The sequence below is a fragment of the Ruditapes philippinarum genome, unplaced genomic scaffold (genome assembly GCF_026571515.1).
Source record: "Ruditapes philippinarum isolate M1 unplaced genomic scaffold, ASM2657151v2 ctg40_1_1_1_1, whole genome shotgun sequence".
Classification (NCBI taxonomy): Eukaryota; Metazoa; Mollusca; class Bivalvia; order Venerida; family Veneridae; genus Ruditapes; species Ruditapes philippinarum.
The window spans coordinates 513083-530590 of NW_026863541.1; the positions used below are offsets into that span (position 1 = coordinate 513083).

The window sequence follows — 17508 nt, forward strand, 5'->3', positions numbered from 1 at the left end:
TGCTTCAATAAAGGTACAGTTAACTATAATTCTTAAAACAAATGTGTTTCAGTACTGTCATAAATATCTGAAGTTCTTATCACTGAACTAATATTTTATCTTAATACCACAATTTTACCAGTAATATATCTCTATTAAATAATTATATTGACAACAGTTATAGTGATGACATTAGAGACCTGTCTGCAGCAGATTTAACAGCGTTTAAACTCTTCCAATGACTAGAGCACAATTTAAATATTTTAGCAAAGGTGATAACATATGATAAGTATAATAGAAGTATACGGATAACATAATAATTGAGTTGACTTTAAAGCTAAAATGCTCTCTTTAAAAGAAATAATTACACATACATTTAACCGCATTACTAGTACTTGAAAACATGTATTTTAGAAATTTCTAAATGTTAGAACTTTTAAATGTTGTAGGAAATCCAGACATGATTAATGTGTTTGCCCTGTTCTTTCATTTATTTTTCGTGTTTGAACATTTTGACGTGTAATGCGAGAATAGTTTTTTTAACTGCTCCAGGAAATAATTAAATGATTTTCCTTCCCAGCGATAACTTATACGTTGAAGAAGCAAATGTTTTTATTGATGATTAAACTTCAGATTTCAAAAGACGTCGGCCTTACTTTTCGTCCTACAGTTGCATTGATTCGTAAATGCTTAAAAAACTAATAACGTTATATAAGTGCCACACATATTAAGAACAATCTCGGAAGGTCGCGTAAAAAAAGTTATTAGTCAAGTAAAAATGATACTGAAATACAATTCCAGGAGTTTTTTTTAAATAATTAGCTTTTTCTACCATAAAAATGAGGAAAGAATGTCATACGGGAACAGTAAATCAACTTAAAACGGTTTATATGTGAAATTCAGCACACCAGTTTAACATCGCCTTCGTGCATAACAGCTGTATTTGCTGTTTTATGAATATGACGGATACTATATAACATTGTAATTTTAAACTGAAGGAAATGTAAATGTCCATGTTGTACCATTTCTTCTAGTATTGAGCCGGTTATTTATAATTCTAATCATGATATCATAAAACAATAATAAAAGAAAAAAAAGACTACAATGTTGGCTAAATAAATTATCTATTGTCATCTTGAAATCACAAAACATTAATAAACGAAAGTTTTTGTAAGAAATAAATTCTGGAAAGAGATATTTTTATCTCAATAGGAAGCATTTTTAAATATCTATAATAATTGTTTGGACGGATTTACCACCCCTTGTCTTGCTGGTATCATAGAAACCATATTATTGAATTATAATGTATTGTATACACATGTATTGATTCTGTTTTCATATTTCACATCATAGCATTCTCATAAAACAAGTTAAACCTTAAATTCGCTTTTGTATTTGCTCTGACAAAAGATGGTTAGACAGTTATTATTTTCTTTCTTAAATTAATTCTTCAACATCCTCTCAATTAGTACATTTGACCTTAATTAAATCAGCGTTTGTTCAGTGTTGTACGCACTAGCTAAGCATCCATATTAGTTTTCCCATTATTGATACAAACGCAAAATAGTTCTACAAAAAATCGCATCAAAACCACTTGATTACCACGTCTTCTACGCCATAAGTTATTTAACCGTTGATTAAGAATTTTCGTCGCTTAAAGGAAAATACGTCGCTGTTAGATGTGCTTCTTGTTTCTGTTCGTGAGAATTATCCATTAAGGTGTCAAATATCAAAATACATTTGTACCATTAGTGTCGCATTTAAATGTGACACGTAGACCATGTTAAAACTTATCCGTTAATTTGTAACGATTTGTCCTTTATCAGACAAGTCGGTTTACTGAACTTTTAACACTATGTCCATAATTGATATTTATACAAATGGGATTACTGAAATGTAGAAACTAACTATGTACATGATAGATATTTAAAAAAAACGGCTTTTACAGTAATTGGCTCGAAAATAATACTAATATCTTGTTAAATATTATATTTATAACTATATTAACCCACACATGGCATAATGTTTGTAATAACGTAGTCATTCTTTTTCACGGCCATTCATAGTCAAGTAATTGTATGATTTGAACTTGCAAAGTCTTAAAACCTGGAAAAGATCCCTTGAGATAGTAATGGAAACAAACTTAAAAAGACTCAGTTTGATTGCGTATATTTATGATAGATAAGGTACAAAATATAACAACACTTTCAAGATGTTTTAGTCTACATACGATTCATTTGTCCATGAAAGCCATTTAAATGATACTTAACCGAGACGAGTTGAACAGAAAGAAAGAAATCATTGTCATTTGTCAGAGACAAATTATTATTAATTCTTACATTTCATGATAACACGCAACTCGAGCTTCCTGAGAAAGCATTACAAGTCAGACAAGACTGTTTATCACCCACACTTTCCTCTTTTATTATAAATTATATGTTGCTCACAGCAGGCCACAAACAATGTGTCAAATGATATACGCCGCTTCACTATTCTATGCAAGTACCCCTTATTTTCTCTCTTGACAAAGTTGTTAATAACATTTTTTCATCATCAAAAACAGCTTCTGAAATACTAGTAACATCATTTGTCGTCAAGTTATTTCTTTTACTCTTTACATTAATGTATCATTCCAATTCTGATAACTTGAATCACTTAACACCATAATTGTGCTTTCAATAATATTTCTTAATCCATTTACATTTTTAGATAACTTTCAATAATATTTCTTTTTTTAGATTACTTTCAATAATATTTCTTATTCCATTTACATTTTTAGATTACTTTCAATAATATTTCCTAATCCATTTAAATTTTTAGATTACTGTCAACAATATTTGTTAATCCATTTACATTTTTAGACTACATTCAATAATATTTGTTAATCCATTTACATTTTTAGATTACTTTTAATAATATTTATTAATCCTTTTATATTTTTAGATTACTTTCAATGATATTTCCTAATCTATTTACATTTTTAGATTACTTTCAATAATATTTCTTAATACATTTACATATTTAGATTACTTTCAATAGTATTACGTAATCCATTTACATTCTAAGATTACTGTCAATAATATTTCCTAATCCATCGATATTTTATCATCATATCCTTTTAAAATTATTTCATCTTTGAATTGTTTTCACACATGAATCAATGTGTCAGTGCCAAATAATGAATCACATATATGTAGCACAGTCGAAGTATTCAAAATAAGTTTAAATGGCCATTTTCATTGTTCCTCTATAAATTAAGCAAACATCATATAACAAAATGTGTACAAATTGAAATCAGTTTTGTTTCGTTGGTGCTTATGTTTCACTGCTTCTTAGTGAATTTCAGTTTTAATTAAACAACCCCGGTTGAAATATTGCATGTACTCTGAAATTGTTAACAGCTCAACTGAGCAAACGTTTCACTGCTTCTAAGTGAATTTCATTGATAATTATACAGTCCTGATTGAAATATTGCATGTCTTCTGAAAGTTTTAATAGCTCAACTGAAACTCGTAAATCATACAGTCAGACTTGAATATTTCCTTCAGACACCAAATCTAGCTGTTTATTGGTAGTCTGATGTTTATAACTATAGAAAACAAAAGTATCCCAAATTAAATAATCAGACATGTTGATTGAGATAAATGCGCAAGACAATTGGAATTGATTATGTACAACTGGATGACTCTCTCCATTCTTCTTGGACTGGCTTCCTCATGGAAGTGATAATGCGGTATTGCTACATTTAAAAAAAAACAAACACAAAACGAAACGAAACGGACCTGGGGCCCGACTTATCAACTGTCGTACGACCGTTTTTATCGTACGATTTTGTCGGTGTCTTATCAAACGTCGCAGATTTTCATAATCGTACGATTATCGTAAGATCATGCATTTTTTCTACGATCGCTGAGAAGCAGTCGTAGATCAAATAAATGGCTGCCGTGCTTCCTGTAAATGCTACAAGGCCGTAGAAAAAGTAGGCCTTTCAGGCATCAAGTGCAACTATTGGATTGCCCGAGTGGTCATTTAGTTGTGGCCGACTATCAGCTTGGTTAATTTTCATTAAAAAAACCTATGATCTTGATTAAGTTTCAACAACTTAATTGCATATAATACTTTAATAAACAAATTTTAAAACTGCTTCCTTAATAATATTATTTATAAAATAAAAATGTTGCTTACAATAATTCTCACCATGAGAGAAAATAATATAAATAAAACTAAAATTCCTGTGTAGAAAAAAAATGAAAATAAATATATGATATTTTTTGAGGGGGGTTGGGGGCTGTCAGGGGAGGAAAATGATGGAAACGGTTCGATTGAGAACTGTCAGACGGAGGAACTGGTTAGGGTGAGAATAGTCTGTCATTTATCCAAGACATGTGTGTTTCTTTTTCTTTCTGAAAGATAAGAAGTTTTTTTCTGAAATGTGAAACAGTAAATTCATGTAAAAATGAAAATTAGAAAGTGGTAGATGATGATTTATCTTTATATTGCTTTAATCTAGCCCCAATAAACACATTTAGATATAATGTAAGCCTGTTATTAATTTGGTTTAGTACTAAACAACAAATAATGTAAAAAATCAAACATAACTACATGTACATGTACAAGTTGGCTTGTAATACATGTCTGCAAAATTCATTTTCACTATTTACCTATATTGTCTGCGTTTCTCGCAAGTTCTATATACTCTATATTGTCTGCATTTTACTATAATTATACCCTTAGTAAAAGCTAAACATGTCTGCAAAATTTATTTTCACTATATATCTTTATTGTCTGCGTTTCTCACAGGTACTATATAGTTACGCTATATCGTGTGCTTTTTACTCTAGGTTTCTTAGCAGTATAGAACATATAGTAAAATGCAGACAATATAGAGTTTATAGTAATTGCAAGAAACGAAGACAATATAGATATATAAAGTGATTTGATATTGTACATATATATTTTTTAATGATAATTATATTTATATTTTTACATCACATTGTTGTTGTTTTTTTAATAATTATAAATGCTTTGTATCATTGTTTTATTAACTATTTAATGATTACTTTGTAGATGGACTATGTATAAAAATCAAATAAACATATGTTCTGTTTTTTAAATTTGTTTTGAAATTTACTTTATTGTCCTCATTAAAGTTCTGCTTATTAAAGTTAACAAAACTTATATTAGGCATTTTATCTTAAATTCATAAAAGTTAATACAAATCAAGCATAGTGTGTCAAAAAATATTTTTAATATTATTATTATTTCTTAATTCATATCATCTTAATAAAAAATCATAAAAACTATTTCTATTCTTAAAAATTCTAATCTATTATCAAATATTCATACCTACAAATCTCTAATATCTTAAACTTTTGATCTTAAACATTCAAATCTAAACAGCTTTTAAGTATCCTATTTACACCTTCTTATTCTATATTGCCTGTGTTGTGTGAAAACACTCTATATCATTCTATTTTTTTTATTATATATCCTATATTGTCTGCATATAAGCGTCTGCGTTTTAGACCGACCCGTGATACTGCGCAGGCGTAAGAACCGTGCGTCTATGAAAATCGTAAGATTTTAGGTTGAACGTACGACCGCGTTGATAAGACAGTCTTACGAGCGTACGACAATCGTAGATCAAAATCGTACGATAAGATTTCCAAAAATCGTACGATCGTTGATAAGACGGGCCCATGGACATTAAATCCATACAATAATGGTCTTTTCGATACCTACCTAATGCATAATGTTTACGTTTTAAGTATATATATGAAAACAGTATCAAAGAGAAATGTAGCATGAGAAACAAAAATCTAAGTACTCAGAGGCACACTATGCCTCAGAAAGGAATACATTTTCATTCTTTAGAAATAAAAGGATAAACGTGAGATTAATTATGTGTAAACAACGGTTTCAGAATTTTTTAGATGTATTTCACCTGTAGAAAGTAGCACAGAAAGTGAAAGTGTAATTATATGTCATAAACATAGCAAAATGTATACAAAGTTGTATTTTGACTTCCATACAAAATACTTAATCATAAAATAGTACTTATTGTCAAAATACAACGTAGCAATAGATGGTTTAATAATTGGCCAATGAGTACATTTTAGGAAACTTCAACCAAAAATAAAAAGCTTTTGAGAAATAGAAATATAAGGATTTCTTACGCATAATGGGCCTTCAAATAAACGTTTCATTCTTAAGGTTAATAACTTGCTAGTTCTTTATATTCCTCTCTTTTAATCAGAAAAATTGACCATATCATTATTAGAAGCAACAGTCTTTCACGGTTTTGTAGTTATTCAGCAATCCGTATCAAATAGCAAATACGTATGATGAAATTGTATATCTTAATAACAAGAAATGGCAAGTAAGATGTTGACAGCCGATGATTAAAGGCCTTCTTGTCATGAATCTCGTCACATATATATATAAAAAATAAGGTTTCCTTTTATGTACTTTTATTAATCTTTATTAATCAGCACATTGGCCTACATAAACATTTCTAAAAAAGGTTCTTTTAGACAAGAGCAATGAAGGGATAGTTGTAAATATGTTTCCTGAATTTTAGTTAAGAAATACTAAATATGTTTCCTGAATTTTAGTTAAGAGATACAATTTCATTTATGCGAAATCGGTTTACTTGAATGAATGAAATATGAATTTAACGATTTCTGCGCAAAAATATAGAACAATCTCTTTTACACACAAATGTGGTTTTGTGCTATTTTGTTTTCAAATACATAATTGATTAGTGAAATAATTGTCTGATAAAATTGAATCGCGTAGACCAATTGTTTTGGCTTGAAATGGAAGTCAATTTACTCAAATTTATATTTCACACAATATTGATATAGTCAGGTAATTTCTTTGAAAAATAGGGACCGACAGGTATTCCTAGAATCTAAGATAGTTATCCGGTAAGGTTTGAGGAAGTTAAGAGGAATATAAAGTTTACAGAAATACTTATATCTTAACAAAAATCGGAGAACAACTTGCTTCCGGATTTAGTCTTTTTGAAAATTATCTACCTGTTCAATAGCAGATGAAGAAAATTTTTGGCAACCATTCGACAATTGAAATGGAGTTTACACGATAACTAGCATTAAAATGTTGTGTTGAATAAACAATTAAACAATAATACTACATGCGTAAGAATAATAACAATACTAACATCAACAATCTTGAAAAACAAGTCAAGATAACAGATTGTGGAAGAAAGCCTACGAATCAGTAGTTTTCAGAACCCAGTCTTAAATTAGGTTTAGGTAATATATATCCTAACACTCTTCGTGTAACAGGATCTGTCAATCCATTGACGTTATCTCTTTTTGCCATGAAAAAAGGCAATCGTCAGACCTGAAAGCAGACACACTAATGAAAATATACACATTATTCAATGCCAGTTTATACTACCCAACTGTCGGTATAACATAACAAAGTGTCTTGCAGGTGCTGATATGTGATTCTTGCCTTCTGATGTCACTGCTTTAATCGTCTGCATGGACCCAAGAACAGCAATATTCATAAATCGAAAGAACAACAATATTCATGTATCAATTGATTTATAGTTTAGTACCATTTAAGTCATTTGAAAAGAAAACATTGACAATATTTTAACACTTCAAGATATGATAAAATCATTTTGAGCATTATTTAAAAATAACTCTCTTCCATATTTATAATTGTTGTTGTGTAACGCTCAATAGTTCGTCTGGCATCACAGCGTTGATAACATTAAAATATGTATAAAAAATACACTCCTTTGCTTTCTCCCAAATTGGTTGAATTCATTTTCATTTTCAAAGAGTAAATTTGTTTACAATGAAGAAGTTCACAAACTTTTGAAACAATATCTGGTTTCAAAGTTCATTCAGGCACATTTAAACATTTAATGCTTCAATAAAGGTACAGTTGACTATAATTCTTAACAAAAATGTGTTTCAGTACTGTCAAAAAATCTGAAGTTCTTATCACTGAAAATATATTTTATTTAATACCTATAAGAATAATTTCGTTCGCACAATTTTACCAGCAACATATCTCTTATAAATAATTATATTGACAACAGTTATAGTGATGACATTAGAGACCTGCCTGCAGCAGATTTAACAGATTTTTAACTCTTCCAATGACTAGAGCACAGATTAAATATTTTAGCAAAAGTGATAGTTGTGATAACATATGATAAGTATAATAGAAGTATATGGATAAAAGAATAATTGAGTTGACTTTAATTGCCATTTGATAGCTAGAATGCTCTCTTAAAAAGAAATAAATACACATACATTTAACCGCATTACTATTACGTGAAAACATGTATTTAAGAAATTTCTAAATGTTAGAACTTTTAAACGCTGTAGGAAATCCAAACATGACTAATATGTTTGCCCTGTTTTTTCATTTATTTTTCGTGTTTGAACATTTTGACGTGTAATGCAAGAATAGTTTTTTTTACTGCTCCAGGAAATAATTTAATGTTTTCCTTCCCAGCGATAGATTATACTTTGAGAAAGCAAATGTTTTAACTGATAATTAAGCATCATATTTTAAAAGACGTCGGCCTTACTTTTTTGTCCTACTGTTGCATTGATTCGTAAATGCTTAAAACTAATAACGTTATATAAGTGCCACACATATTAGAACAATTTCGGAAAATAAAGGTTAAGGTCGTGTAAAAAAGTTATTAGTCAAATACAAATGATCCTGAAATACAATTCCAGGAGATTTTTTTAAATAATTAGTTTTTTCTACCACAGACATGAAAAAGAATGTTATACGGGAAGAGTAAATCAATATAAAACGCTTTTTATGTGAAATTCAGCACATCAGTTATCATCGTTGGTATTTCAATTTTAAAGTAGTAACTTGCATAACAGCTGTATCCGCTCTTTTATGTTTTCAAATATTACTATTTAACATTGTAATTTTAAACTGAAGGAAATGGAAATGTCCATGTTGTACCATTGCTTCAAGTATAGAGCCGGTTATTAATAATTCGCATCATGATATCACAAAACAATAATAAAAGAAGAAAAAGACTACAGTGTTGGCTAAATAAATTATCTATTGTCATCTTGAAATCACAAAACATTAATAAACGAAAGTTCAAGAAAAGGACACTGGATGTGGCCATTTATAATTTAGAAAATAAAGTGCTATGTTATTCTCGTTTTGTTTTAATGTCCAAAATACAACTTTATCTTTAAACAATATTCTTGTTCCAGAAATGAGCATTTATCACATGTATGAACTCGAAACAATTGCCAATAGATACAAAATACTTGCATAGAAACACAAAGAAATTAATAATCATACAATGATACAAACTTAAGATGAGTTAATTATAACCTAAAAGTATCGTTTAAATTTCCTACTAAATCGGTTCATATAAACACATTTTATGTAAAGTTAAATTTTACGTAATTTTGCATCTTAGACAGACAAAGCGCTAGTTTTTAGTTAACTGGGGAGACTTATTTCACACCGAAATGAACTTTCAGCGTTTTCACTACGAGATGTTGAAATAGAAATAATTATTGGATCCAATGTCAATATCAAATTCATAATACACCCAATATAGCCACTTACGTTTTCATCTTATAAGTAATTTGACCTTTGTTAAGGACATATAACGTCTACTGAGACATTAAGACAGTACAATGCTTGCTCAGCTTTCTTTTGTACCAGCTGAGCTGCTTCCGTGACATTAAATTGAACGATAAAAATAAGTTACAACCAAGACAATTAATCCCACTAGAATTAAATATCTTAAGTGAATAATGCATCGGCAAAAAGCTTTTAATTCTCTCAAGTTTCGACCGATCATTTTTGTTTTAACAAGTCGCTTTTTGCAATTTCATCGGAAATATCTTCTAATGAGAATATTGAAGTGAAATGTTTGGTTAAACAATAAAAAAATTATTGTAAAATAACGCTGATACATACTAAATTAGAATAACCATTATCACAACTTTTTATTATGAAAAATTAGCATAATTATTTTAAAAAAGAAATATTATAGTATTCAACTAGAAATTAAAGTAAAATCATATTTCATCTAAAACATCTTAAACAGGTTAAGGTAAAAGTTAATTTCATTTTAAAATTTGACTCAAATTCTGTTATTTTTTATGTACGTATACAAATAATTACCATTTGCAGCACTGAGATGTGGTTACTTTTCTTTAAGAATTGGTGAAAACTTATAAATTTGTCGTTACATAATGAACTAAAATTAATCAATAAAAATATAAAAAAAAATCAAATTTAATTTACAAAGGCATCTGCTCAAAGCTGTAAACATAAGCATCTATGCTCATACAGACATTTCACTCATCATCCATTTTGAAAACACGTTTTGCGCCACAATAACAATGCATTGCGCTCCAAAGTAATTGAGTTACAACATTTAGTGATAAGAAATACTTATGGCTTGCTGCCATATTGTCAACAACAATTAAACAAAAGTTATTACATATTGTGGGATAGTCTACACAATACAACATTGAACTGCATGTTTATAATACTTCTTAATATAAGTTCATGACACATTACTAAATACACACATACGTACATTACACATACGGAAAAAATCGTGAAAAATATAGACACAATAAAGAAATCAAGTCGCTGATTTAATTATACTTTTAAGTGAAATCAACAAGTCGGCGGAAAATAATATTTAATAACAAACGAAATGTTCAAGTAAAAGTAGGTTAACGTCAATAATAACTTTTTAAGCCCTTGTTTCATGTCATATCTAATTGATTATGTCAATCAATCAGTGGCAGCTAAAAAATTGTCAGAATAACACAAAAGCATTAAATGATACATACACCAATCTTTTTAACCATAAGTAAATATTCGATACGATCTTAATGATGATGAAATATTCAATGTAATACATTCGTCTTGGTGTCTCTTATTGTGTCATCAAGTAACACTTTTACTAGTTATTCAATGGAAAATAATAGCGTGTGGTGTTTGTAGGTGTAAAATAATTAAATTCAATCAAGTACAAATAATCCAACACTTCCATGCCTTTTCAGAAAAAAGGGCGAATGGTACAAAGTCAAGTTTTGAAACTAAAAACTTTCTACAGTAGAAAAAAATATGACGGCAATTGTCAATATGAAAACGAAATCAATTTTGCGTCTTTCTAGCGTTTGCTAATTGTAATAAATTCTGACAAAACACAAGCTGTAAAACATCAAAACACACACAAAAATAAGAACAAATAATTCATATCCGCGTAAACCTCATGTAGGTGTTTAACATCTGATCGTTTGAAATTGCTTAAGAAATATATCGTTCAAAAGCGCTACGCTCGAGCCAGTAACCTTAAAATGTTTTTATCAGCACTAAAATTACTGATGCTCAAAGTGTTTAATACATACAATAGCTTAAAGCTGAAATCAATGCTACTGACGTTTTAGATTTTTTATTGCATTAAAATTTTAGACGTAAAATGTATGGCTACGATTGTCTAAGACATCCAACATGTAAAAACCTGTTCTCATAAAAATCAGACATCAAGCTAAACGATTTGAAACTTCAATTCGTCTGATAAATGCTAGCAACCATTTAAATATTGTCCCAGAGAGAAATAGATTGTTGTACTTTGAATATTTATAGTCCAGTAAACCTGATAAAGCATGGAATTTATTCATTAAATCTTACCGTTGCATAAACATCAGACTGCTCTCTCCAAATATCAATATCTTTAAATACCACATGCAACATTTTGATAGTGCGATATTACGTGAAGATTTTATTACCAAAGGCCAAGTCCCTTTTCCATTTCAACGGAAGGAAAGTAGTTCAGACTGCCGATGGTTTGCATTTAATCAAGCATAATGTAAGAACGGATATGTGTATGTAACCGGACTTTTGTGAAGAAAATGTTACAATTTACAAATATACTATACTCATCTTAGGAAAATATACCTTTATTGCAGAAATTTATTGAATTCTTGGAATTTATTACGAGATATATCTAACATAGAAAATTATGCTCATACTATGCTTCGGAATGCTGCATTCCTTATAAGTGGTCAAGTTAAAGTGGTCCTTTCTTAAAAATACCGGTTTTTTTAAAGACACTCTGTATTTTCATTGTGTTTATCTATAACGTAACAGTTCTTTTTATGTGTACCAAAATGAAATCTGTTACATTTAAAGACAACATGTATAACAATTATAAATACCCTTTTTTAAATATCGAATTGGAGCATTATATACCTTACCTTAGTCTTTAACGTGGATTATATACCATAATTATATTCAAATGTCTTTGAATAATTTATACATATACATATAAAACATTATTGTTATAAACATAACACATAGATTTAATTTTAAGACAAGTGCATATAACGTGTCCTTATAAAAATTCACACTTTCTAAGAGCTTTATTCTATAAAAGCAAAGGAGGTATACAGCATTATGGTTTATAACTCTTCCTGATAGAACCCAAAGTGACTTTCCTTTGCCATGAATAGAATATGAAATTTGAAAAACATGACCAGCAATTAAGGGCGGCATTCAATGCCCAACACAACCCAACAACACATGACCACCGCCAGGAGCCCAGCGGGATACCAAACAGGAGCTAGCCGGCACACCTGTGTATTCTGAACAGGCCCTAAAATACTGTTGGCAGCTCAAATTTTGTATTTAGATATTACAATACATTACATTTTGAATAGTTTTTTCTAAATCACAAGCTGGGTAAAAACATTTTATAAATTAAGTAACTTACAGTGTTAAAAAAGGAGAGCATATTTTACTTACCAAATGAGAGCTATACATTAGAGGATCTGTCTGAAACTCTGTAGAATATAATACTGTATAATTATATCTGCTACCACTAGGCAAGAATGGCGACCATGTTAGATTTATACTCGTGTCATCGACAAATGTAACTGATAAGTTGTATTTACCTGAAAAATATAAGAACAATATCTACAATAAGTTGTTAGAATAATATCTACTATAACTTGTTTTACATGAAATATGTAAGAATAATATCTACTATAACTTGTTTTACATGAAATATGTAAGAATAATATCTACAATATGTTGCGGTTTTACATGAAATATATAAAAATAGTATCTACAATTACTTGTAGAATATGTGTTTAAGAACATTCTATATCTGTTTAATTTATGTTTCATACACAATTACGTATTTTGCTTTACTATTCTTATTGCATTGATCCTTTACTTAAATCAAAGTCAGCTTAAAATGAAATGTTTTATTTGTAATTGCTATTAAGTTCTGCATGTCTAAAGGAATGTGTTTACTTCGAATTCCATAGCAACGGTTTGATAATGGAATAGCCATCATAGATTTTATTTTCTTTATATGAATATTGTTGATAAATCTAAATCATAAAATGTTTTTGGAGGAAATTTTTTTAATCTGTAAAAATCTGAAATTTATCTTAAGATTTTGTTCCGATTTTTGTATAATGGATTACGTAGAATATAAACAATTTGTTTACCAGGTAAAATAATTACGTGCCATTTTGGTTAAACAGCAGGCTTGCTTGAGCAATTCTGATAATTCCTGACAGTTTTACAACTTTTCGAATGAAATGAAACCTTATCTCACAATTGCTAACTAATCCGCAAGCTCAGATTTGAATGCAGTGAGATTATCATTATATAACAAATGTTTACTTGCGGCGCAATAAATGTCCATTAAACAAAGATGATTCCAATTTTCTTCTGCAAAAGTATCATAATTATTCAACCATTTCATTATACCAAAAATAAAAAAAAAACGTTCATGCAACTTTACTTTGAAATATTCCATGCGATAAATCGTAACTGTAGTGATAGTTTGAAAATGTCCAAAAATGTGGAAAATATCTTGGAATATAATTGAGGTTTTTCAATTACATTTCGCATAATATATACACACAGATTTGTTTCCTTTACTATTCTTTAATTGGCTTAATATGTTATGTTAAAATGATAGAGTTAGAAGCTTTTTCTACGGCAGTTTTCGACAGCCCTCGTATTTAAAAGCATTTCAGAGATGACTATTCCCAGATTTCAAAGGTCACCTTTGAACTTACTACACACAAGTAAACTTTAGAAAAACATATATCTGAAGCCGTTAATGAGTCTTGCCGGCCCCAGGAAATACCACTATTTGTCTCGGTTAGATACATACCATTCTTTTTTGTAAAACCCGCGCAAACTATTTCAGAGAACTACTTCAATTTGGTTATATCGTGTCTTAGAAATAACAAAAATAAGGCCTAGTTAGAATCTAAAACTACATCGAAACACTCACATGTAAAGGTATGGAATAAACATGAAGAGAAATTTCAATGATTCATTTTGTTTGTCAACAAAACCCTGCTAAACTGATTTTTTAATGAAGGTTAACTTTGGGATAAGTTATAAATTCGGTCATAGCGATTCTATCATATTCACTACACGAAAAATATGGCGTATAATATATCCTCTTACAATTTATTTTTTGTACACTGAACAAGCGTTTTACTCCAGCCACATTATTTTAACAATTATCATCAACAATGCTCAATACTAGTCAACCCATCAAGAATGTAAATCAATAAAGAGTTACAAAGCAGTTTTATTTAAAAAAGTCATTCAACAACAAGAAAAACATTCTGTAAATTGACTAAACATTGAATGACATATTATCTTTGCGCCATATGAGCTCGAAGTTAGAATCATGGGATTAAAAGATTTGAACATTTGCCATTTTTGAAATCCTTTTTATAATATTTTGATTTAAATTATAATTTGAAGTAAACATTTTAAAAACAAACAGACATTCACGTGTATTTCTAAAGTATAAAATCGGCTTTTAAAGTAGAAAGAATATTTGGAGTAAAGCTTATTGAAAGGAAACTAACGTATATAACAATGTTATACTCTCTACCGCTAGATTTTTATTTTATTATGTAATTAATGCTAATGCATAAATTGGCAGGATCATTTGAATAACGTCCAACTATAACGTCTGTATTGTTAAAGATAGAAAGCGAAGGAACTAGTTTATACAACCAGGTGTTCATAACAGTTCAGTTAAAGTACAATAAAGTCGGCTAGAATATCATTAATAATATATTCTTCAAACGAAATTAATCGTTTAATGTTTAACCTTGCTAATAATAATGAAGTGTTTCCAGAAGTATATCCAATTTCAGTTTCATTGTAAAATCTGCGCAGGGCCAAAATCATGTACAGTAAATATTTAGTCAGATTTTGCTTTAAAATCGATTGGAAAATAATGTATCCTTTCTTTTAATAAGATTGGTAAAATCATTTAACAGCAACTTTACTTTCGTACCTCTGTAAACATTATTATTAAAGTCGACCCTATCATGAAAATAATAGTACTTCCTCGGCAGATAAATAGATCAAACTGCATAGTCTATTGTTCCTATTTGAAAAAAAAATTCTTTAATTAAGTGTTTATAAATTTTTTTGTCTTCTTCATGAGACCTGTTTCAGAGAACTATTCTAACGGTCCATTATTCAAATTCATTAATGATTAATTTACTTTATAAGCGTGTTTTGATGAAAAAGGATTACTGTATTTTCAGAAGTCTCTTTTAATTTAAGTAAGAAAAAATAAACATTATCATGATCTTGTTTTCAATCAGTAAATGAGGTTTGACATTTCAAAGTAATGACTGAATCGCAAGGACCCTTGGCAAAGATATATTGGTTTTAAACCATAAAATGACGACTCGTAAAGAAACTGTCAGTTATAGAATTTCTATCTTTTTTTCCCCAAGAAAATAAAAAATTTAAAACGTTTCAACTTCTGTTTAATATTCTTTCAAATTCGCATTTCGATTAATATATAAAAAATTTAGGGGACAATTTTTACACTTCTAAAAAAGTTCAAATGGCTATATAATTTATTTTTTTGTTGATTACTGAGCCGAAAATAACTTTAATAAACCCATTTTAAATTTTTCACTTAAAATGGATATTTCCTAGAAATTTATTGTACTAAATGACACAGTTCATACATACACAATTTTGTTTATTTACTTAAGAATTTATCTAAAATAAGAAATTTAAAAGAACGTACAGAAATTGGACGTGCAAGATGTGTAATGACATAATGCTAGTAACTTCTATATCACATTAAAGAGGAATCTTTGCTTATTGAAAGACAAAGCTGTTTATGTAGCATAAGAGATAGTTCATGGTTGTGGTTTGGTTAAGGTTAATACATTTTTATTATGGTACAGTACACTGTATTAGACCTGAAATTCATATTATTGCGATTTTTTTACCTGAAACAAATTGTTTGATAATAATTTGTTAAATACTTTATACACTATATCTATCAAACGTGCTTTTGATGTTAATTCGCAACGATATTCCGATATTTCTAATATTTTACTTGATGTGGTTCAAATTGCTGACCGTTGTTTCATTAACATGATTTACAAAATAAAACATATATATTTGCAAATAATTTGTAAATGGTCTAAATCCTGCTGGATCTGATATGGAAAAGGTCTGCAAACTATGATACTATTTTTGATCATATCGTTTACAAAAATTGGAATGACAAATATTTAGATATTACATTTTTTTGAACATTTCTTAATATTGAAGAGGTTTGCAAACTGTGATATTGTTTTTGATTATACCGCTTACACAAATTTGAATGGCAAATGTTTAGTTCTTTCACTTTTTTGTCACTGAATTATAAAAACACTTAGTTACAATGAAACACAGTACCGTTAAATCATGATTTTTATCATCTCATGTACTGTTAACATTGTACAAAAACTTTAAAAATCTTATAAATTAACACCGAAAACTTATAAAGAAACTGTACTTTATAATGATTCAACAAATAGCGAAAGAACGAATCATACATTTATCAAAGACATTCTTCTTAATCACGATAAACAAATGCAGATCCGAACGAAAAATAAACACATTCCTAGCATAGAAACAAATTGAAATATATTACATCATGCTAATTAAATAAGTGTAAAAGTGGCAAAAAACAATGAAAGTAGGACTGAATCATCATAAAAATTAACACGGTATATTAGAACAACTTGTCTATTGCAATTGTAAGATATGACCATATTCCATTTCTCATTCGATTTGGGCCCGACTTGAATCATTGCTCTTTCGGGTGATATGTCATTCCTCGTAGAAAAAAAATCATGTTTCTGTTTTATTCATTTAATTTTAGTTTTTGAATAGGCAATGTATAAGAAAATGAATGCTTGCGCAAAAATACCAGAAATGAATAAGTTAAAATGAAAATAATAAAATAAAAATCGTTTGAATGTCTTTTTTAATTTTTTTGAGATCGTTTCCCTTTAAACATTTCGAACGCTTATCAGGCTTGATTATGGTGTATCATTAATTAATAATTTTAACGTTTTCTTTATTTATAATGTGTGAATTAAATTGGTCAGGTAAAAAATTATGGGAGATGTCTGCATCAGTTAACTATCATAACTGATTAAAAAATGCTGATTTAAATGA

General features: G+C 28.9%; 1 protein-coding gene across 3 annotated transcripts in view; it reads right to left on the reverse strand.

The window, feature by feature from the left end:
• Window positions 1-17508, reverse strand: part of LOC132722430 (uncharacterized) — a 123453-nt gene that overhangs the window by 95757 nt on the left and 10188 nt on the right. For all 3 annotated transcript variants that reach the window (XM_060706939.1, XM_060706940.1, XM_060706941.1), the window contains exon 2: window positions 12784-12932. In XM_060706939.1, coding sequence (XP_060562922.1) covers window positions 12784-12932 — 149 coding nt within the window. The remainder of the gene's footprint in view (window positions 1-12783; window positions 12933-17508) is intronic.